Source organism: Seriola aureovittata, chromosome 10 (genome assembly GCF_021018895.1).
Source record: "Seriola aureovittata isolate HTS-2021-v1 ecotype China chromosome 10, ASM2101889v1, whole genome shotgun sequence".
NCBI classification, from domain to species: Eukaryota; Metazoa; Chordata; class Actinopteri; order Carangiformes; family Carangidae; genus Seriola; species Seriola aureovittata.
In genome coordinates, this window is record NC_079373.1 from 11,925,271 (window position 1) to 11,950,652 (window position 25,382).

At 40.5% G+C, this 25,382-nt stretch overlaps 2 protein-coding genes across 2 annotated transcripts in view; one reads left to right on the plus strand and one right to left on the minus strand.

Moving 5' to 3' along the window:
- smad6b (SMAD family member 6b) overlaps window positions 1–20,926 on the minus strand; it is a 71,590-nt gene extending 50,664 nt beyond the window's left edge. The window contains exons 1-2 of the mRNA XM_056387183.1: window positions 20,864–20,926; window positions 18,755–18,878 (exon numbers count right to left, since the gene is read on the minus strand). Of these exons, the coding sequence (XP_056243158.1) occupies window positions 18,755–18,878; window positions 20,864–20,878 (139 nt within the window). The 5' untranslated portion in view covers window positions 20,879–20,926. The remainder of the gene's footprint in view (window positions 1–18,754; window positions 18,879–20,863) is intronic.
- A 471-nt stretch (window positions 20,927–21,397) lies between these two features.
- snapc5 (small nuclear RNA activating complex, polypeptide 5) lies at window positions 21,398–23,448 on the plus strand. Its single transcript, XM_056387186.1, has 4 exons — window positions 21,398–21,548; window positions 21,919–22,046; window positions 22,143–22,223; window positions 22,791–23,448. Exons 2-4 carry the CDS (start codon window positions 21,957–21,959, stop codon window positions 22,971–22,973), a joined length of 354 nt encoding a protein of 117 aa, XP_056243161.1. The 5' UTR covers window positions 21,398–21,548; window positions 21,919–21,956; the 3' UTR covers window positions 22,974–23,448.
- The last annotated feature ends 1,934 nt before the right edge of the window (window positions 23,449–25,382 follow it).

Sequence of the window (25,382 nt, forward strand, 5' to 3'; positions counted from 1 at the left end):
TCTTATGACACTTTTATTTCATAATGTCACCTTTTATGACAGTGGGTTGTTAGGCCATGAAAATAAAGTTACTTGATCATTTAACAATGTATTCTTTCATTCATGTAGTTTACTGTATTTATTTATATATTATATTATTGTTATCTCTTTAATAGAATATTATTGACATGAATGATATTTAATAGAGCTTAAGTAATTCATTACAAAACAAGAATAACTCATCATTAAGTCATAAAATCCCTTACACAACAACATCTAAAGATACTGAAATAGTACAAAACTTTCTGTTTATTTCTACAACTGGAGTTCCTTCTGTGGAGATTTTATGAGAGCATCTCTGATGAGTAAAAGTTAAAAAAAAACTGGAGTACCACTTCACTACTGTCCTGTCCTGCATGTCAACATCTGGCCTCCACACACTGAGCTGAAATATGGCTACAATTCATGCCACTGTGCCCATAATCCTGTAGTATCAAAGCATAGGCAGAGGGGTCTCTCTTTCCTCTCTCTCCCTCCCATTCGACCCCGTGTGATGACAGACCCCTGAGAGGAGCCCTTTGTTGGTAATTGAGCTTACCTCATTTTCAAAATACCAGGAGCCCTGCTGGATAATAAAATAGTGCCTATACTGGGGTACATATTTCTGGCAGAAACCAAACAGCTCTGTGCACAGAAAACAGAGCTGTACTTGTTGAATTAGACTAGAAAGAAGGAAAAGGTTTGTTTTTTTCATTCCCTGACTTTTCTTTGGTCAAGATTTTTTCCCCCACTGCCTTAACTACAGTGGGAGAGTGGCCTTGTGTGGAGACTGGATCGTTGGGACCTTAGTAATATCTACCAGGGAGCCTGTAATTACTCAGACAGCACTGCTGCCATCAGGCCACACCCCCAGCACTCTGCAGGCCTGGCAGCCTGTAAACGTGTCAGTGACAGGATGTCTCTCCTCTTCTCTTATACACTTTCTTACACACAAGAGGAAGGTCGAGCACACTCTCTAAGAGAATACAAAGTAGAGAAGTGACCTTTAATGTCCACCCATTTGTACTAGAAGATGGACAATCTCCAAACACGTTCTTTTCCCTTAAACTGCAGTTTACACAGCTATGTATGTTATGTATGTTAGTATGCCATTTAGTATTACAATGCTGGGTTTGTACCAATGTGACAACAGCTCCTGGGTCATGTAAGCAATGTTTTTTTGAAAAATCAGGACATAATTAATGTCCCATTAATAATCAGATTAATAATTCAAGAGCCATTTCCAACAATAATCCGAATCACTGAAAATTCACATCCAACCACAACAAAAGAAATAAGGAAGGAATGTTCAAGAGGAACTTCAGATAACAGTGCAATGTGGACAACATCTTCCATACTGTTGGTGAAGCTAGCAACACAGTTGCAGGTGATCATACATAGGCATACAGGAATGCTTTCCTCCTTCTTACTTGTAACTTGCACACAATCTCTAAGTACTGGCTATCTTACCATCAGTGTGGAGGCTGGCAGACACAAGTCTTTGAAATGTGATCCTGTCCCAGCCAAGTCCTGCCTCCCTCACCCTAATTGGATGATTATATCCAGAACAACATTATTTTAACTTGGAGTGAGACGTGGGAGTCCTTTAATGCTGAGTAAATTCCTCTTGACTTGCTATTTGTACCCGTGGTAAAGAGTTACCAACTTCACACTGTTATGAGTGCCAGTTTGTTTGACTGTGTTATAAACCAATTGAAGTGTAAAGTGTCTCTAAATTCACGGTGAATACAGCTCCTTGGATAGAGTCCACATCGTGATGTCAGCACAATGAAAACATGCACTGCTGACATGGGGAAAAGTAGTCCATACACAATGCTTTTCAGATAAAGCATCAACTGGCCACAGAAATTGCATGAGAATTAGTGCCCAATTGCATAATATATGGGGTTGATTGCTCTCAAATTGGCTTGAAAAATTGCTCTTGCATCCCTCAGAATCTGTCAAAAGCAACCAGCATATGAACAGTGACAGAAGTATTAGTCCAACTGACATAAATTCACTGTGCAATGCAGAAGGACGTGTACTTGGCAAATTATTCCGGTCAAAGGGCACTCCTTTTTTCTTTACATGAGTTGGCTCTTTAGTGGTCTACAGAGAAGGCAGATTGCGGGCCCTCTTGGTTACTCAAACATTCATTTGAAGGCTAGGTCAGGACTGGGAACAAAGCAAGGCTCCGCTTGGCCTTGTCAGGGCTTTAGCTATTTCAGTGGTCATCCGTATATCAAAAAATCCTAAAAACAGACAAAGCCTCTTGAATATTTGCTTAAACTTTCAATGCCCCATAATCATGCCAGTAATGATAGTGTGTTTGCTTTGTCCAAACACCAGGGGCTCTGTTCTAAACACATAGAAACATACGCACACACACAGGCATATACATACACACACACACACACACACACACACACACACACACACACACACACACACACACACACACACACACACACACACACACACACACACACACACACACACACACACACACACACACACACACACACACACACACACACACACACACACACACACACACACGGCTGGGATGATGAATGTGAAGAAATTATAGGCCAAGGGCACTGAGTCTCCTTCTAGTCATTTAAATACACAAAGTACATAAACATTGCAGAACTATACTGAAATCATATTCAATTTATATTGAAACAAACTATTAGTAAAATCATAATGTTCACAACATGAGCAGCCAGTTCTTGGCAGAGATGATACTCAGTTTGATTCTCTCAAAGTCAACGAGACACTAAGGCTAAAGTAGAAAAACACACTAATTTTATCCTTATTATTGCTGGATATTACTTAGGTTATGTTTTCCTGCAAGTCACCAAGTGACTTCCAAGCATTTAGTATTCTTTGTAATGAGAAACACCAGCATGTTATAATGTCCAGGGATGCAAATACATTTGACTCAGTGGCAATGTATTCCTGAGTCATTTTGTTGGGAGACATTGAAAGCTTGAATAAAAAGTTGAAATATCAAAGGCTTTGGTTAAAAAAAAAACAACGTCTACCCGGAGGGGAAACTTGTACAATTACCTACAATGTGCCAGGCTACTTGCCAGTTGAAAACCAGGTCATGGAAAATGTACATATGCAGCTCAGAGAACAGGCAAAACCACATAGTTGCATAAGGAGTCGAATAGCATTGTCATTCTTCATTTAAAAAAATAATATTTTCTTTGTCAATAGTACACAGAAATTCTGCAGGCGGTCACTGTATATTTTTTCATTTTTGTACACACGCACATACAAGCAAGCTTCAATTAATGCATGGTCATTCCCTCACTGTTGACTTAAGTGAGTCAGAATAAATTACAGTAACACAAACGCATACACTTGATCAAATCCTGATGTATGCATCAACCCCGTCACCTCTGGCCTGTACACTGCATTAACAGTCTGAAGTGTGCCAAGTCACTAATATAACAGCAGTTTAAAACTATGCTATTACATGGTTTTCTAAACAGAGCGCATCCTGTCACTACACTGAGTGAGTGTGAGTGAGAAAATGGGAACTTGTTTCCTGAATGCTCCACAGAGGGAATTAGAATTAACCTTGTAACGAGGTCAGGGTTCACATCAGGGGTACGATAGCAGGAGAGAAGTCACATGACCACCTTACTGGCAACTGATGTTTGAGGTTATTGGCTGCCAGTCCTTCAGCAGGTGAACAAACACTCCACTCTATATTCTCCACAACATAAAGCAGCTCATGGGGAGCTGATGCTGTCATCACCTGGCACAGAGCTGGAGGTAATGCTGCTTTCAGAGACCTCACCTGACCCCCCAAAACTGCAATATGTTAGCAAGATCACATTAACACGGCATTCCAGCCTTACTGTGGCTCCAGTTTGTGCCTCTCATTTATTACCATTACATTTGAGTCAGAGAGTTCAGCTTGCGTTTTTCTGGAAAATGAATTATTGTTAAAAACTCTTCATCTGTCAAGTGTTCAACAACAGGTAACACTGTCGTGAAGGTATTTCCAGCATCCTTAAAGACTCTTTTGACCAAATAAATGAAAAAAACATTCCACCCACTGCATAGTAAATTATAATCCATAGAGGAGTCTGGAAATAGCTGCAGAACAGCAGTAAGTGCTGTCAAACGACTGAGTTTTTCAAAAATAATTTTTGATATTTTTCTTTTGGGAAAAACATATGCTTAGCTGTGACTTGAAGATAGTGTATCTACATGAGAAGCACAAACTGGGGATACTCAATCAAAGGAATTTGGGATACAAAGATATTAGTTATGATGTGGTCGAGTGTAAGAAACAAAGCTATCAGGGCTTACATACATCTACATATTTATCAGCATAGTCCCAATGACGCTCTTCACTGCAGCATGAAATGCACACACTCGCCGCCTGTTGTTTGAGTGGTGAAAACAAGTACATTATGTGTGATACAAAATGACTTGCGGGCATGTGTTTGCCAGACTTGGGTGGCATTTCCTCTAAATGCAGCAGTAAAAAGCTGGCTCTAGAAACACATAATGCAGAACAAAAAATAAATCATGAGTGAGGGCATATATAGACTAAAGAAAGTGTCTGTCATCCAAGGCCTTGTTTGTTTGTACTCTTTCCCTGGCTGCCTAGATTCATTAACACTTAGCCCTTGGCAGCAGCCACTTTGGCACAGGGTTAAGCTGGAGGACGACCACGGCTGTACAGTGTCCGCGCACCAGGGGATGAGGACATGTCGTCTCCACCCATCCACCCCACCCTGCACAGCACCCTGGCACATATCAGTTCCCTCCACCCATTCTCCTGTGTAATCTGGCCCAGTCCTGATGGCAAATGTATTGAATATTTTTATGCTTTGGTTCAACAGAGGCAATTAATGCAGATTAAAGCTTGACAAAAGTCGGCAGATTTTAGATCACAGAAACAATAGACATGGTAGATGTTGGGTGGAGTGAATGGGTGGGAGTAGATAGTCATTTAGAGACCGAGGAGGCAGTCCTAAGATGTTGTGTTTCCAGTCATTACTGCCTTGCTTTGTCTAAACCCCCTCAGCTGGCCAGGTACTCCCCCTCTCGTCCTCCAAACCCTCAGTCTCACCCACAATGCACCTGGAGCAAGGCCAGGGCTGCTCTTAATTTGGCCTCATTATTAAGTTAAATGCAGCGCGGGCGGCGGTGCTAGAGCTAATGAGCAGTGCAGAGCTGGCTGTGCTGTTCCCAGCCTCCTGTCCCAGCCATTAGAAAAATTAGAGAGTGGAAAATGAGTCAAGGGTTGTGGAGGCCTTAATTGAAGTCTTGAATGAAACTGTCTCTGATCTGAGTAAACCCTGCACTGACTTGGAAGGTCTCAACCCTCACTAAGAACATGCATAATTTATCTTGGGGCCAGAATGTGCATTTGTGTCAACAAAATCAACATGATTTAGGATAAGGTGTTTTAGGTAGGTACCCATACATGATAGACAAAGACTCTACACAATGTAGACCTAGTAATTACCCTACAATATCTTCCAGCAATTGCATGTGCATATGTTAATACACTATTTATATATTGTATATATTGTATATATTGTATATATGTGTTAGAGAGACCCCTTATGCTTGTGTTTATGCACAAGATGGTATCTGAGCTGTGTGGGTGGCAGGGTTTCTACTCAGGGGGGCTGTGGCTGAAGAGGAGGACCTCAGAGCAGGGGCACTGCAAAAATACACATGTGAGAGACAAACAGGGCTCTCAGCAAATCAAAAGACAAGGTTAAACTTAAGGCTTTTAAAGAGTGGAAAAAATGCTGATTTGTATGGCATAAACTGCTCAAAGCTGTCCATTGCTCTGGGGTAGTATCCCTCTTAAGTCATCGTAGAGACCGTCTATCATCTAGCCACTCAGTCAAGACTGTGAGAGACTGGGAGGTTTAGGAGTCCCTATGTTTAGATGACTTTGGGGGTTTTTACTCTGCAGCCTTGCTAAATTGTCCAAACACGACCACACTGGCATTCATTTGCACTTCATCCCAACACAGCTTATCCTGACCACACAGTGACAATGTTTTTCTGGGAGATACTGGGGAGATAGCTGGCCAAATCTTTGAAGCCAAATCAGCAGCTTACAGAGATCAGCAAGAGGCTCGATTTCGATATTAAAAGAGAGAGAAAGATCAGTTCTCTGTTTAGGTTTGGCTGAACTCAGCTAGGAGGAGAGAATAGCCTGAGGTTGGAGGAACACAGGCGGCAGATGATGATGATGGTATGTGTGTTGAGTTTGTGGGTGTTTCTGACAAGACATCTTTGCTTAGATTTGTTGCAAGGGTCAGAGGGTGTAGTAACTGAGCTGTATTCAAGTGCCTCATCCAGCCTCTTGTCTCCGTCTACCTTTTGCTCCAGTGCGTGGCTGGGGACAGTGTACTGCAAATTCCTGTCACAGTATTGTCCTCCTGCAAGCCTGCTTCTGCTGGAGAGCACTTAGCCATGTTTATAGCTGTACAGGTTCAAAGAGAGGCCAGCAGCACAATGGAGCAGGGCAAGTTGGCTGCAGCACCACTGTGTGGGAAACACCATCACACACTGAGGAATCAAAACAAAGACGCAGACAGGGAAAAAACTCTGCAAGCATTAAGGAAATTGCCATATTTTCCCGATTCTATTTTGCCACGATTCAATTCTGCAGAAAACATTTCCTCCACACAACAACATTAGTCAAAAGGTGCAGTAGCACAATAAGGCACCTTTAAACAAATTGACAACAACCATTCAGTTCATTAGTATATCGGTCATAAACATTTTGTATTCAAAAACAAAAATATTTTCCAGGCAATGAAATGCCTCACTTTGACAAAAGTGAGCCTCTGATTGGAGAATGCCTCTTTCTCTGTGAACTATTGGTGGGGAGAATGGGTGGGGCCCTAAGGGCCATCTATGGGGCAGTGTTGTCAAATCATTACATCAATGTGCATGACACTACTGACTGGTTGTAACAGCTCTTACTTTATATTGACTTCCCGTTATAAGAACAGAAATCTATGCATACTTGGCGTCAGTGTAGGTGAAGGGCAGACACGACCGCCACATTAAAGGGATAAAACTGGAGTTTGGGTTTTGAGTAAATGTTTGGCTAACTCAGCTTCATCACATGTCCAGCATTTAACTAAATAGTGTGCTGACACTGACCATCACATACAATAAAGGCAGCCAGTCTTCTCGTGGTGGCCTTCTCACCCCAACGAGCCCCTGTGACCTGTCCTTCAGCCCCCCCCCCCCCCAAATGTTTTAATCCTGCTAACCTTGTCAAAACCACCAGACCTCATTCAGAACAAGCAGATGACTCTCTGCACGCCAGTGGCCTCTATAAATAGAAATTTCATTGAGGAGCAGCAGGCTGAATGGGAGGTATTGTAAACACAGAGCCAGCCTAAAGCCTTACACAGGGCTAACCTGGGAAAGTGATGGAAAGTGACATGCTGCAGCCATGAGGCATACAGTACAATAACAAACTGACACCACTGTACCACTGTCCACTGTCCTTCACTTCACATATAAAGGTTTTACCTCACACTGCCCAAAACCTACTTGCAAATAGCACACTAAGCATTCTTTGGGTTAAGCAACAAAACAATGTGGTTTATGTTTATTTCTGAAGTAAGAACACTGTCTCTGACAGGTTTCAACTTTCAAAACTTTCCTGTGACCCCCTTAAACAATACAAAAAAAGGAATGGGTTGTGGGAAGACAAAGTGGACTGCTCACTCTGCATTTTGTATTAAAAAACAATCAGCAACATACCATCCTTAACCGGTAAATGAAAAAGACAACCTTCTTTTACAGTATTTGCTATATATATATATATGTATATATATACATATATATATATATATATATACATATATATATATATATATATATATGTATATATATACATATATATGTGTATATATATATATATATATATATATATATGTGTATATATATGTGTATATATATATATGTACACACACACACACACACACACACATACACACACACACACACACAGTATGTCTACTTCTGCTCCACAGATAATAAGTAAACAGTTGTTTTTATCCACTACTCGACATCAGCCTGTGATGGGCACAGACCCAGCCTGTCTGTGAGCTTCCTGATTCACTGATCATTAATTCAGTTTACTTACCTCGTTTTATATACAAGGCAGTGTGACAAGCCCATTCTGGCACAGGTTAAAAGGTTTGGCATGGGAATTATGTATTCCTCAGGATGGAAAAAATATGTTGGCTGAATCAAAGGATTATTTTGTGAAAGAAACTGTGCCATTCAGTGACGTCAAAAACTGGCTGACAGCTCATTCAGTCAGTTCAGCTGCAGAGTGATGGTGATGTATTTGATGTAGTCAAATGATGTAGTAGGTGAGACAATGTGATCAGCAAGACTGAGTACCCACATCTTGTCTGCCAGTATGGGCCTTACTGTTGGTGCAGCAGAACAGCAGGGGTCTGACTCTGACTTTGAGACTTGAGAGTTTTAGAAAAGTTAGGAGGCATTCTGTAGATTATAGGTGCTTCTATCCACCCCTGGTTGTTTTTGTTCTTAAAATCTTTAACACATGGACAGACCATAAAGGAGCCTAGACAGTCACCTACCAAACCACACGAAGTGAGACAAAGAGAGAGTGAGAGAGGGTGGGGGTGAGAGAGAGGCTGAACCATTTTTAAGCCACTCATTTGATTCACAATTCACACGCAGATCCCAGCCAGGGGGCAGGGATTTTGAGGAGGAGAGATCAGTAGCCAGGCTTAACTTAAAATGTCAAATGCTTTACTTTGACTTCATGGAAAAAAGACAGTTCAGAAGAACCGACAGACCACATGCCACCAAGCATTTTTCCCTCCTTACTTGAAAAAAAAAAAAAAAATCTTAGAAGCAACAGGTACAGACTGGCTCTTTCACTCAGCTGTAGCAAAACAACAAGGTGCTTCAGCCCTGAAGGCCGGTGACACCTGATCATCAAACTGCCACCAATTAGAGCATTAGGAGAAGTCATTTATTTTGCCAATGTTAAAGAAGGTGCTAAACTCCGTGAACCATTCCTGCATACCCCTGCTGAAATTTCATCCAGAGCAGCCCTGGCCCCACAGAGAGAAAGAGGGATATTGAGGGGCTAAGTGAGACGAGGGCCCTGGAGACCAGGCTCACCAGAGTAGACACTGCCAGTCCTGGGGCAGTCGGAGCAACGATAGCCCCCTTCATCATTCTTCCCCTCTCTCTCCTCACAGCCCGGCTGGGGGACTGGGTACTACAAATTCATTGTTCACGACAGAAAAAAATCTGCATGTTCAGTACAATCAGTCATGCAGGGGCTACCAGAGTGAAGGGGGTTGGAGGTGGTGACTGACGCCCTACCCTTTTTCAGCTGATGATCTAATACAGGTAAAGAGTGCAGCTTGGTGCTAGACTGCCCCCCTCTTTTCAGCCCCACACCCAATTCTCCCCATTTAGGTATTTGTTGAACCTCCTGCACTGAAACCACTGCCTGTACATGAACAGATTGGGTGTTGGGCAGCACACAAGTTTCCATGCATGGTAGGCAATGAAAGGAGAGCTCAATGAGCTTTCAGCCTACCCAATTCCATTACTGTTACCAAAAGTAACAAATGTTTTAAATAACTAAAACGGCAAAAATATATCCGCTTATGTTACCTAATTCAGCACATCTAATCATCAACTCACAAAATAGCATAAAAAATGCAAAATAAAAAATATATAGTGTTTTATATACAAAAATCAACATTTAGAATTGGAGACTTCCATTAGTGAAGACAAAATGAACACAAACACATGATGGAAAGATGAACTCTTGGAGTGCGCACAGGCTGCTGGGCTGTTTGTTTCAGTGTAACAGGAAATCGTGTGTTTGTATGGTGTCACATCTGAGAGGTGTTTCCAGGTGCTGCTCAAGTGGTTTCCTTTGATTTTGCCCCCTGATGCTTGTCATCTGACACCTAAGCTGTCATGGGTTTATGCAGCTCAAATTAATATGTGACACATCACAGTGAACACCTTCAACTGAATATCTAACACACCAGCATGAAAACAGATGTATCTTGATTGCTGAATTACATACGCAGTGAAAATCAATACTAAAAACATTTTTAGAAGAAACAAAATCTTTTCATCATTGATATATCAACACATTTTCTATTTGTATCTATTGAAGTCATTCTTAACAAACAAGTGCAAGTGGTTCACCCCTTTTGATAAACAGCACCCTCTGCTGCTTAGCTTCTGAATTATCCATCCATTCATTTCCTACACAGCTTTAACTCTTCAGGATCAAGGGGGTCGAAACCTATACCAGCATGCACTGGGTGAACAAGTGAACAACCCTTAACAAGCCAGAAGTTCATCATATTATTTACACACATTAGCTGAATTAGCTTTGGGGTAAGTCAACCTGCAGGAAGGAGAAAAAAAAATTGTTTTTCAATGCAACAGTGTTAAAATATACAAAAATATATTTCTGCAAACTAACAAAACAGGCCTATCATAGAATAACATACTTGTTGAGAAGGTTGCCTGCAAGCAACAACTAAATGAACACACACAATGTTTTCAAGCTTGTCATGACAAACAAAACAAAAACACGTTCATACTTTGTCCTCCACAGTGAACACCATCAATCTCGATTCTGGGAACAGAACAGGAAAAAACACCCAGAAAATGAAGTCAGCCTATTCTTTCAATGTTGGCCAAAAAACCTTGTAAAGTACCCTAGGATTCATATAGAGTAGAATACTGCATCATTATCAACCGATCTTATTAATTGCAACATCCGAATCCAAGAGCAGAAATCTGTCCTTACAAGCCAGAGAAGACTTTAAAGATGTGTCATATGGTTTATGGATGAAAAATAAAATGCACTTGCAAATGTATTCAATAATAGTAATAATAATAATGAACAGATGGCCTCTTCACTTGGCCATTGTTGCGATTTAAATGTAAATCAGTCTATATTATTTTTGTCTGCTCAAGGCAGATGATTTGGCACGATTCCCTGCAATCAAGAGTGTTGCTCCTGTATCGAGAGTCAATCCTAAAATGGGGAAGAGGATATTTCATCCAGCGGCTCTGCAAAGGGTTCCAACAATAACACCTCCCCACGGAAAGGAAATTCCTGCCTCCTCTGCTCTCGGCTGGAACACACAACTCTCTTAATCCTGCTCTGGTAATGAGGTCATTTCACAATATAATTTTCTCCCTTATTTTTTTCCATTTTAACAAATTAAAATCTGGTGTTGCCCAGTAACAGGACAAAACATTGTGATTGATCTCTATCTTTACTAGGTTACTTTGGTTGCAAAACTATATGGTTATATGTAATCTGATGAAAGGGTATATTTCAATATGAGAATCTGTGATCCTTTAGATGTTTAGTAGTGTTTCTGCTGCTAAGATGAGAGGCCTTCGGTGAGGTGGGAGTGGAGGTGGTAAGGCAGTAATGGAACAGACAGAGAAGTTGTTGAGAGCTATGTCCTGCCAAAACCCACTCTGATCACTGCTCTGAAACCATCTGACCATCGCAGGAACAGCCAGTCTGGCTTCAAGTGGAGGTGACAGTGTGTCCGAGAGACACGTTACAAGTCAGAGGAAATTGGAGATAAACAGATAAAAGAATGCAATCTCTGCTGGAAGTAGCAAGGCACAGGGGGCAGGAAATAAACCTGTATTTAAGCTGATTACCCGAGCTGTGTCCCAGCCCTTTTCAGCAGCCTTGCACAGCCCGGCCTCTCCACTACCAACGTTGTTAATTAGAGATTTGCTAAGGGGAAAAAAGGCAGCCTTGTCAGACTTGCAGGAGTGTTAGTGATGGCTGGCTGGAGGGGGACATGCAGAGCTCTTAATTGGGTCTGTATGCTGTATCGGTGGCTGGCTGGAGCACTGGTGATGATTGCTGTGAGCAGGTGGCCGTGGTGGCAGCTCCATGCAGGCCGTCCCAGGCCAGCCTGTCTGTTCTTGTCAGGACCTGGAACACTGAGCAGACAGCTCCTGAGCCCCGCACTCATTACGCCAAGTTGCCCACCCTGTCGCCTAGCAACGCCCTCATAGCCCCTCCACAACACTTCCTCGCTGGTCCCACAATGTAACCCGCAGTCGTGGAGCACCACTTCCACACAGTCCAGCCATAGGAAAAAGATGAATAAACTGCTACATCCCAGTGTCCTCTCATTATACAACATATAGTGCATAAAGCCAGCCATAATGTACCAACAATGTACATCAAATAATATGTCAGTACCAATGAATGAAAGCCGTCTCCCCAAAAGTGTGTTTTATGTGAAACCATCCTTACTTTTATTATGTTAACTGCTGCAACAGAAAAATTACACTGAGTGCCTAAAAGATTTAGAGTCCCCTCCCTTTCTTTTGTAGGTGTGTCTGGATTATAATCAGGCAATGTCTCAGACACGCCACAGCTGGTCATACATGACATTTGTGATTACAATCTTCCTACTAACAGTACTTCAAACACATGAGCACACATATGCAGACATGAACATGTGCAAGATTCCACACAGACGCAGGAGTAGTTAAGATCTTGGAAGCATTCTTGTTAAATTCTGCCGTCTTTTTCTGACAGTAATCTCCATTTGCACCAGAGTGTTGCAATGGGAGTGGGGAGTGGGCAACTTCATGCAAATACTGCCTGTGACTTCAACTGCAATCAAGCAGCCTAATCCAAGACTGTGAGACAAATGTAGCAGTCTAGAAAACAGGCCTACATTTTTTCTCCCAAACAATCCTGGTGCCAATATGAGACTTGTTGGCAAAATGAGAATCTTATAAAATGTTGGGTGATGCAACTGCCCTTAGGCAAACTTTACAGGGAAAACTCTGAATGCAGGATGGCTTGGGGAATATTTTCAATGCAGCATATTTGTTCTCTTTGTATTAGGAAATTAGTTCACTGGGGAAATCCATGTCCTAAGAGGGCCTAGCATTTCTTTTGCTGTGGTTTGATTACTTTGGACAGTAGTCAGCCCAAGTTTCATGATTCAGTGAAATTTTGATGAATGCTACAAATGAAGTGTAAAAGAATCAATCATGTCAGGGTTTGACTGGACGGACTTTGAAGAAGGGTATGTGGAACAGTGCCTGAGCTGGAAAATGACAGGAAACAGTAGAATGACATCAGCTATGGCATAGTGCAAGTCCTGTTTAATGAAATGGAGAAATCAATGGGCTTCTATAATGCCTTTTAAAACATGGAGCACACCTCGAGGCTCCAGTTGTGAATTTAAAAAGGACATATTTCACGCAACCACAGAAGAAATTGGAGTAGAGTTGGAATCCAATCAAAACCAACATCACCCCCTAATATGCAGTGACTAATCTGGCAGTAATAGATGTTATTTTCACTCCTCTCTTCTCAAAGGGTTATGGCTTGAAACTAAAACGAAACCAACTTTGTTTGTTGCTGTGCCTAAGATCTGAATTATTCAAGTTGATTTAATCCAGTCAACAGTTCACTAAATGACACAGAGTCCCCACAGTCCTGTCAGTGCAGGCTGTCCGGTACTGAAAAAGGTCAATATTAAATCATAGCCCCACTCTTGAGGCTCTCTGTAACATTGCAATCCACAACAGGTCTTGTCCACATTCTGTGGTGCTGCTCCAGTTACTGAAGCTGGAGAGAGGGGAAAATTCTCAGCCCAAGACCCTCTTCACTGTACAAGAAGCCTGCAGTATGAAACAGCTAAAAATCCAAAGTGCAATCATTTGTCACAGGCAGTTTGCACATCTGGAATGTCTCAGTTTGTGCACTCAGAATATCAGACAAGATGGGTGGTGCTCCAAGAGATCAGGGCCACTCTCATGTCGGCCGTTCAAAGTGAGCCGGGTTGGAGCTACAACATTCGCAAGCAGCTGTGTCTTCCCTGGGGTTGCACTTGGGCTGCGGGTGCTAGATCTCACTGTGGAAGTGCCTGCAAATAAATGGTTTTGTCACTGTGTTCACACATTCCTCCAACCGATGAGTCTGCTCTGCCTTATACCTCCATTAGGCTGCCATCCTCACAGCTGACTGCTGACATCACCTCATTACATACACATGGAACGAATTGATATTCGAAACATAAAACTGTCGTTTAGGTGGAAATGGACTACAGTTATCTCTCCTGGAGGAAATCTTTGAAATCATTTTTAAAAGGACCATTTCAACATTTTGGGAAAAAAGCTAATTCACTTTCTGTCAAGAATTAGATGAAAAGATTGATGCCTCTATCTGTTAAATTTGAAAGCTGCGGTTTTTACTACCGCTTCAGGAGGCAGATACTGCTAATATACTGCGATATTTGAGAAAACCCAATAATGATATATTTGCTGATGTTCATTTTCTTTGCACAACTAATAACATAAAATCAACATTTTCAATAAGATTCCCTTAAATTCGTTTTTAACAATTGCGACCAATAAATATACCGGGCATGACATTTCACGGTTGAAAAATAAACTTGTCAATACACTGGTAGACAAACTATAGAAAGGTAATACCGTTTTAAAACTTATTTTTGTAATTTCTGTACTTCAATTTATTATTTATCGGCTGACACATATGCAAATACCGTTATATCTTCAATGTGCTAATACTAACCGACGTCTAGTTTTTATACTTCACTTTTTGTACGTATTAAAAAAAACAAGGTGTAACATGCTCATGAGCAAGGTTTAGACTTATTTGTGGGTGTCATTACCTTTGGTCAAACTCTTAATGCTAAGCTAAGCTATCTGTCTTCTATCTCTATTTCATGTTTAACAAACAGATATGAGAGTGGTATTAACTCTTAACTAACTCTCAGAACGAAAGCAGATAAGCATGTTACCCAAAATAATGAACCATTTCTTTAAATGTCATTATAGCCATGGGGAATGTGATAGACCACTATAAGCCTTTGGCAGAGGTAGTAAAATAGGAGCAGAACACATGATTAATGAGAGTGAGGAAATAAGAAGAAAGACGAGAGTGCAGAACCTGTCCTATGGTCGTTCCATAAGGAATACAGGGAATGCCCAAACCTCTGTCATCAATATTTGCCTCAGATGAAATGACATACAGCTCAATCTCTCACCAAATGAAATGCCAGCCAAAAAGCTGAGCCCAAAAGAACACATTCTAACCTGCAAATAAATAAGCAAAACTTGTACATTACATTTAGAATATGACAAACGGACAAATACTAATTACACTCTGTTATATGTTCTATAACTGTTCTAGTAATCTGACCTTGTGTTGTCATTCGACCTTTGTCCTTGGCATCAGCACCTCAGATTTCCTTTTGCCCAGTGCTGTACTAAACCTGATTTTACAACCCTGTCATTTTCCACTCTTTTTGGTTGTGGTGAATAGGATTTGTTTATTTTTACCTTACTCTAAAACATCTTTCACCACATTTTTGTACCCAGCCATTTGGAGATATTTGAGATTGAAAAGGTTCATCAAAGGAGGAAAACGAGCCTGTAGATTTACTAATAATGAATAATTAGGAAAAGAAGAAACAGCAGAAGAAAAGCTAAACACAGTGGATTTTACCTCTGGCTGGTCGGACATTACAAGGATGTTTAACTTAGGGTACCAAGGGAGATGAACTACACAGACCAATACACCAGGCTCAGGAAAGCAAGAGAGTGAGCAAAAAAGAAAACGCGAGAGGGAGAAAAGGAAAATGTAATTAACCAAACTGTAGTCTGTTGGCCTGGTCTGCTGGAGGTGTTCCTGAGTTCTGGGTTTGTTTGTCGGTCTCGAGAGAAAGGCCAGTGGAACAGGAATGCTGTGTATGGGTGGTCAATTAGTTTACAAATTTCAGCTGTGACAGAAGCATTCTCCTCAGCCCTGGCCCCAAACTCCCTCCCGCCATCCCTGACCAAACCACATCATATCAGGGCCCAAACCTCATGCTGTGATCTGAGGCATTCCCTGGGCTGCAACATAAAGAAGCTCACTCCATTTAGCCCAACCTAAATCAACAGCCTTTTACTGTGGTGGCATTGGATTGCATTACATCCAGGATCTGCCAGAGCTTTTAGCCTCTTTTCAGTTTTCCATGCGTCCAACGTACTTCTGAGAACCAGACCTCTGTCACACTGTCACTATGCTTTTTCACTTCCCTGGGATAACAACATGTTGCACATTCGATTTTCCTTTTACTTTCTCACTGGACAGATGATTTTAACGATAGAAGCCAAACAAAAGCCACATAAGCAGACAGATCAAATATGAACATGGGATAAATAAGCTTACTTAAGCTTGTCATGAAAAGGGCACTGAATCAAGAGTTTCTCCTGGAACATAAGTACTGCAGATGATAAAATGCTGATGGCAACGATGATCAGGTTTTCCAGTTGGGCAAGGGAATAATGCTTGGCTTTTACTACACTCACTTGACGAAAGAGGATGGCATCATAGCTGCAGTGGGCACCGAGCTATACACTTAAATACACACACATACACATGCAAGTGTTGATAGATAAAAACCACACTGTGGATCATACCATACTGCTGTGGGTAAACTGGTGATTAACACTATTATCAATCATCCTCTGTGATCCAGTCACAGTGTGCCAACTGGGATTAAGCATCTGACTTCTGACTGATTAGTGCGAGAGGTTTCAATCTGCCAAGAACTAAGGCACATCAGACCATTATTCTACATCTTCACTTGCATGTAGATGATTTCTACTGACTATAATGATTACATAACATGAAATATGAACATCTTTTCCTTCTTTTGGCAGTGTATACTGCATGCAAGGGTGTGATTGTCTATAGGAATATTTTTAACCACAAAATGTGCATTTGTGCACACATGAATTAGAACACCTACATATCCACTTATTGTGTAGTATGCATCTATATCTTTCTGGCTCGGTGTACGTGCAGAAGATTGTGCTGATTACAATGAATGCGCTCTAATACATTTGTCCCACTGTGTGTGCGTGCCAATTTGCACGAACGTGTGTGTGTGGGAGTTCAGGACAGGAAATGTAAAGGTTGAGGTAGTTCCTTGGAAACAAAGGCTCCGGCATCTCCACATGAGCCCTTTCCTTTCATAGGCGCCCGAGGCTCCTGTCCACATCACTGTAACGCTTGAGAGGGAACATCCTGGAGCTGCCACCCCCACCTTCCCCTTCACCTTCTACAGATGGCCTGACCTATAGTGCATGACAGTCATATAAAATGTTAGCTTTAAAAAATGCACAAAAACAGCTTTCGGAATAAAACTCTATCAGACTATCAGACTGGGTGCCTTGTTTCTGAACAAGAGACAATGATAAGAAATGCTGGCCGCGATCTGGTTTTCCTCAGCTGTCACTGCAAGAGAACCCACGATTCCCCAGTGTCTCACCGACCTCATCGACTTCACAAACCCTTCACTGCTCTCTTACAATCTTATCTCTCTAGGCTTCACCTTACAATCTGTGTCATCATGTTCCCTCCCTTTCTCCTTCTCCATCTTTCATCTCTCCACTATTTCCATGCTCTTGCTCTGTTTTACTGCCCCAATTGAAAATTGAGTCATAACTTCCTGACGGCACTGTTCAAAGGTCACCCCCCCCACCCCCCTCCCCCCTCTCTGCGTTCCCCGCCCCCTTCCCTCCTCTCCCTTTTGGGAGGCCCCTCATCCAACACGCCTAGTGCTGCATTCCACAGACAGTGGGAGCACTTTCAAACGCTGTACAAGCATAGCAGACCACCACTCGCAGCGGCACGCAGGGCGACTGAGCCGCGGCCTCAGCTGCCACTAGGCCTCAGCACTAGGCTCAAGCCCTGCCAAGGAAAGCTTTGACTGGGGAGAAATTGCAATGTAGCAGCAACAGAGTCTGTGTGATGACAAGAAGAAAGCAACTGCGGCTCTCAAGAAGCGGAGTGATAACTGTTCAGTATTAGCCACCTCCAAGCTGCTGAAACCAGCTTCAAGTAAAACCATCGTGCCAGAGTGGGGCCTCTCATGTCTGTGCTGAGAGGCTGGCAGCTGCGATAGTGGGGCGCAGGCCTCAGAGCACCTTTTCGTCTGACCCCCAAATCCTTGAGGTCTCTCCTACACTGACATACAGCTCCAGTTTCAGCCTCCCAAGACTCCCTAAGTGTTTGGCTCTCAAAACATTAATGTTTTTGTACATGGTCGCATACCACAACACAGCAAATGCACAATGCTGTAATGAACAATCAATTAATCCATTACTTAATCAGCACAAATTTAATGGGTGCCAGTCTTAACTATTTCCCTCGTATATTTCCTTCAGCAAAGAACATGAACCATTTCGTATTTTGGAAAAACACGACAGTACTGTATTGGAAAATATTTACATTTGTTTAAAAACGTCCAGAAATGTTTAAATTTGACTATAATGTACACTACTTTGCCAATAAGCTATATTCACTGGAAGCGTATGTTTTACAATGAAGCATAACACACACACACACACAAAAAACACACACATAAATATATATGTGCACACACATATACACATGCACACATATATATAACATTTTTTTTGTAATATAAATTAGTCTTGGAAGTCACTGAGGCACTAAATGCTTAAATTGCATTTTACATTAAATCATTCAGACATAATATTGTAGAGTATACTGCAATAAATTTGGCAAAAATAGTTGTACTGTGGTAAACATCTGCACATGTCTGGTTTAACTAACAGTCAACAGCTGTATTGACAGGAATGCTTGGTATCAAACCTGTATCAGAGGCACAAGGACACCCTCTCCTCAGCTCCCTGCCAAACCTGCGTTGCTGTGTGATATCTGGGATTGGGTCTTCAGTGGCTGCATTGCATTGCACTGGACAGCTGTTGGTTCTCACCTGAAACAAAGTCAAGACAGTATTTTTACAATGTGAAATTATAGGCAAAAAAGTCAAGATAGCAGTGCAGGTCACAGGTAATGATAACAATAATGAACTTTATATAGCACCGTTCTAAACAATATTAAAAAGGTGCTTTACAGAGGAAAGCAAAAACTGAAACAAAACCAACATCAACTTAAAAAAAGGATCCAGCAATTTAAAAACGAAATATGCCCCAAATATGAATAAAAATTAATAGGACTGACAAAAAATAAACAAATAAAACAACCAGGAAAAAGCACAAAGAGTGACATAAAACAAAGAGAAGCTAGGAAACTTAAACTATCATAAAATATAATAAGAAGCTTTTTCAAACAAATATAATTTAACAAGTGATTTTAAAGATGTTACTGATTCTGCAAGACTCAGATCCTCAGGTAGGGAGATCCAAAGCTGAAGGGCCCTGACAGCAAAAGCCTTTAGTCCTTTAGACCTTTAGTCTTGAGCCTTGAGATGAGCTAAAACAGTATTGCTTTCTCAATATTATGTAGGATGGCATATGTGTAGAAAAACAAAACATGCATTTCCACCAATAGGATGGCCATTAAGGACATTAACACAATTGTCATAAGCATAAATCAGGTACATTCCCTCCTGAGCCCGCAAGTATAGTATATACCTATGAGTGCATGTTTGTGAAAAGAATTAAAAGTACATTTTGGTTACAGAAATGAAGTTATATCAATTAAGCAGGTATGAGCAATATCTTTACAGATTTTTAAAAATCTCTTGCTTATAGAATAGGGTGCAGCATCACAATTTCAAGGGTCTTGAAATTTCACCACAGAGTAATGACATGTGCTGTTGTAATTAAGGTCTAACACGCCAATTGAAGGCATCTGGTTTAGGAAATCTGAGGAAACTCCATCCTACAGCAGTGCTATTTTCATGTGTGTGAACAGAGACAGGTATGTCTCTCCTTTTGGTTGGCCTCCATTGTTAGTCTCCAGTCGTGCCTGGGTGCTGTGATTATCAATGCACACATCTGGATGGTCTTAGTCAAGGAATCCTATAAAGAACCTAATGGGCTCTTCTAACATTTTTTGAAGACTGATTAAAAGCCGTTTCAGATCTTGTTCACATCAATGAATTCCATCTGTGATTTATTAAGTTTTCAATGAATTACTGAATACTGAAATCTATGTTACTTGCTCCCTATCAATGCAATAGGGGTTTGAGGAACTTAAGGGGGGGTGGCGGCATGCTCTGTAGGTAATGTGCCAGACTGCACAATATTTGATTATGGGGCAGGTCAGATACCTGGATAAACACAGAGAGCTGCTCATTCACTGACAAACTAAGCACACGAGGAAATCCTGGGTGTTTCTGTACCATGAAAATGATCCCTTTTCCCTTAACATGCATTAAAATTCTTACAGCTCCCACAAACACTGTCACAAATCTGGTTTTCCAACAAATTTCCTCCCAAAGCATGTTTGCAAACTTGTTTTTTAAGTGTTACTCACCTTTAGTCTTGCTAACCATAAAATAAAACCAATTTTGGAGTTATGCCAGCATGAAAGACAAATTCACACTTTGCACATTAGCTCAGTTACACCGGGCACACAGTCTGGCGAAGTAGCAAACATACCTAAGTTTTAAGGCCTATTTGCCTTCCAATAGTGTGACCCTTATGTTTTATGAGGGAGACTAACACCATGAACTACATTTGTTACAAATTAGGCTTCCTACTGCCGTAAAGTTGGCACCTGCCACTTCAAACCTTTCTTTGGAAAGGAGGACGGACATTGATAACCGACTAGAGGGGAATTAATACAAGTTTATTAGCTAAGTTAGCTAACTCATGCACACCTGGTCAAACTGCTGACAACTGGCTAAAGTAGTCGTATCAAAGAACTGCTGTGGTTTGTTAGCCAAATTTAATTTAACCATTGATTTAAAGTAAACTGGCGTACATTATAAACAGCGCCCGGTTTTCTTACCGTCCAAAATCCCATTTTGTTGAAAGGATGGTCAAACAATCTAATTTTCAGCTTAAATGGTAAGGGGGGCAATAACCGTCATTTAACCACATGATGTCGCCAGAGTCGGAGGTCCTTGAATGTTAATGCTGCCTTTACGTACTCCACGTTAGATCCTATTTCTGATGTAAAAACGTAGAAGTGTGATTTATTCTTTGAATAAATCGACTGTACTTAATTAGCAAAATGGTCTGTGGAACAAAAGTAGGATAAATATATGTTTATTCTGAGATTCATGCAGTAATTTTAATTAATTTACTTCAAATTACTTTTGTGGCAACAGGTTTTTAAAAACTTTGGGACCTTTTAACAAAAAAAAAAAAATTGTTTCATAATCAGACGTTAGCATTTATGCTTGCTGATCAAGTGAATCACTGTAGCTAGTATACCCCTGACAGTCCTATTTCACACCAGTGTCACACATAGTTCGATCCCCACGAACCAAATTCAAAATTTCCGACAGCTTTGAAGGCTACACTAAACCCCCGGATATGACCGCATAAGCACAGGAACCAAACTTTAGCTCGTAGCTCTAACTGTAGCACAACAGCTAAGTCCAAAATAAAAGCTTTCGGGGGGCACGTAATCTAGTGTATTACCGCTTTCGACGTCGATATGGAGCACTAGGCAGGATTTATAAACAGAGGTAACAGTCAAACTGGGCTTTACTCTTGCGGGTGTGGAGATTAACTGTCATTTTGGAGTACCGCTATTCAGCCAAATTGTTTTTTTCCTTAGCATCTAGCTAGCAGTAACAACAGTCTGATCACCAGTTTTTTTAAAACTGACGCAGTATTACTGTGAAAAATTAACGTCGATCTGTTCTAACTGGATATGATACATTCACTACGGTTGTTTTCAATACTTACAGCGGCTTGTAGCTGACAATCAGATTTGGTGCCTTGTCATATTGTTAACAGAAATATAGAAAACGTTGCAGTTTTGTTTATAGGGGAAACAAAGTCCAACATAGCACTGTATCACTGACTACTGGTGCATGTTTGACTACCTTTCAGTGCTGAGGAATGGTCTGACTGCAGCAGCACCAGTAAAGATGCACAGCCGTCTGCAGGAGCTGAAGAAGGAAGAGGAGACTCTCCTCAAAATTAAAGTGATGCTACAAGACCAACTGAACAGGTTGAAGGTGAGTGAGGGTTCAGAATAGGACTGCGTTTGTGTACATGTTTGTGATACCTGTGGTGTATATATATATATATTCTGTGATCCCTTTGTGTTTCAGTTTGAAGAAGGGGCCTTGAAATCTATCATTAATGCTCAAACAGAAGAAGGAGCCTCTCAGCGCTTATCCCCTGAAACTGAGGTAAATGACTATACCAGAGAGAACAACTCTTGGTATCTCACAGTCTGTCTTACTAAGATAGCAATAGCTTTGCTTGTATTTGTCGATTATATCACACTGAAGTTGGTTTGTTAAACGTATTCATTTTTGAATAATCAGATGTTTCCACTACCACTATACTACATTTCTGTACTGTCTCGCAGGGGATGATACAGTTTGCAGGTCTGGATATGCTCAATGATTACATTCACACTAAAACCAGGTTACTCAGGCCACTAAGGTTGAGACAGGAAATCAGTTAACATTTTTGTGTGTGTTTCAGTAATATCATTACTCTAAAACCTCTGTTTACGTACTTTACAACTAATATTTACATAGTCAAGTAGTGATGATGATTATCTAGCAGAAATGTTGCTGAGTCAGGATATTTTTATTATATTCTTAACTTAAACTAATATTTTATGAAGGTGGTTTCCTGTCCTCATTAGTGCTTTTCAAGTTCTGTCTTACTTAATTAGATTTTGCTCATTAAGATTTTATTTAAAAGTGTTCAACAGGTATGTTTATTATTTAATGTCATTGTTTCAGGTTCATATTAACCTTGATGATGAGAGTGAGATCAATCAAACCAAACTGCTACTGAATGCCGCTGTAGATTATGATATGGAGGAGGAGGAGGAAGATGATGATGAAGAGGAAGACGATGAAGAGGAAGATGATGATGAACTTGGATTTGTGCCTGAGGAGGATGAGGAGGAAGATGATTACTGAAATTCTCAGTGTTTCATGGGGCTTCTATGTTTGCACCACTGAAGAAGAACCACGTGTAAACGGACAGCTGTTTATTTCTTCACCTGTTTTGTACTATCACTTATGAAGTTTAATTTATTTAGATGGAGTGAGTAGCAGTTATAGTGTAATGATGTGTGGTGCTAACAGTATCCTCTCCTTTGCCTGATTTAAGGCATGTCATCAGGATTTCAACTATGTTAGAATTTGTGTGTCAAATTTTGTGAGAAATGTCTCACTGAAATGCAGTAAGACAGTGTTATTAGGTGCTTCTAGCTTACTAGATATATTGTGCATTTTGGAGATAAGAAGCTGAGCAGCAGTTCACTTGAGAATCAGATTTTGAGATGTGTCCGATAGTATGAAAATGTATGGCTGGGCCATATAAGAATATAGTGTGTATGCACTATGTAAGAGCTGATAATTGTAAGCACAAAATAAAATGTTTTGCATAGGGTTCACCTGACTGATTTTTACAGTTTACACTTATGTGTGGATAAAGAGATAACCTCCAAGAAAGTTACAATTATCCCTAATAACAAATTGTGGGTAACGAAGGATAGAAAAAAGTATTTTCTTTGTGCAACACTTGAAAAAAGAAAAGAGGTTAATAAAGAGCTCAAGCGAGCAGAGACAGGCTGTAGATAAAATTGTAGATAAATTTAATCATGGTGACATGCGTGAGCTGGAGAAATACATCCATGCAGAGAATATCAGGTCACGTAGGCAGTCACAGCAAATTTCCACTGAGTCTTGATAACCATTTTTAAAGGGATCAAAGTGAATAAAACTAAGGGACCAAATGACCAAATTTGTGGAAGAACATTAACATACTGTGCTAATGAACTGAGTAATGTAGGCTATTTTAAAGATTATTCCAGCTCTTCTTAGAATCCGGGATTGTTCCTGATGTCTGAATTCTAACATCATTCCAGTCCCAGAGACCAGTAGCCCTAAAACCCTGTGACATGCGGACTAAAGCATTAACATCTCTAGTAATGAAAACTCAGAAGAGAGGTGTTGATGCAAAGTTATTTATTTTGAGCACTGTACATAAAAACGCCTGAATGCAAAGTTTCTTTTTGATGACTTCTCTTCAGTCTTTAATACAGTGCTATCATCAACTCATCAGATGAATTATCCGTTTTGTCTCTAACAGACCTTAGACAATAGTTGTCAGTGGTCAAGCATCTGAATCAGTTTTTACTTCCAGTGACTCCACACAGATATTTATTCATCTTGTATACAGACACTTGTCTAAGTAAATGTAATGTAAATCACCATAAAGTATTTATGTCTCCTCTCAGTCAGTCACATGGACCCATGATGTAATAATCTGTAGACATGGTGCGACAGGTCGTTTTTAGATTTCAATGTATCCAGAACTAAAGAAATGATAATCTCACCAAAACACAGACAATCTGCCAGCAGTCGTTCATGTTCTAAGTGTTCAAATCATCCAGACCTACAAATACTTAGTAACATTTTTGATGACAGATTTAGATTTAGTGAAGACTAAGTAGATTTAGTGAAGAACCAATTACAAGATGTTGTTAACATCAGCTCTGAAATTATTGCCAAAACACAAAGATCCCTTGCACAGCTATACTTAATTTTGTTTGAAAACTTGCTTGCCTTAAATTTCCCCTTGAGGGACAAATAAAGAATTTTGAAATGAAATTCTAGTTTTACACCAACATGCTTCCCAACATACAGTAGTGTTTTTCAGATGTAATGAGTGTTTACAGGCAATAAAGGGATAAATCTTGTTTCTCAATTAAGGTAAATTGTCAAATTGTCCTGACCTGACCCAGGCGAATGGGTTATGCAGTGCAAACACTTTCCACTCGCAAACCATTCAGCATTTTCTAAACATCTAAAACAATACAGTGATTCTCACAATGAGGCCAGCTTTCACACTGACAGCAGGGACAGCTCTGGAGAAGGGTGGTGCTCCAACAGGCAACGTACAATAGAGACTCCACCAATAGATATATACAGCTTTCTACATGGTCTGCCGTGCCAGGAGAGCTCCCATTCACCCAAGGCTCAGCATACACCTGCTGCAAATGAATTCTTCATAAGGTACGCTGCCAGTTGGGCATCTTATTCTGTACATTTGCTATTGTGAATCAAATTTTATTGATTGATGGTATAGGATTTATTTTTCAATACTGATTCAAAAAATATTTGCAAGAAGAATAATACAGAAACAAAACAACAAATGTAAGAAAATGATCCGGGAAAAAAACAAAGGTAAACATGAGCAGGAATTTATATTGTTCATTTAAGGCACATTTGATTTATTTTCATTGTTTATATGTCTGAGCTTTTATCATATTTCTGATTCAGTTTTGCATGATAAATCCTATATAAAATGTAATGTGATGG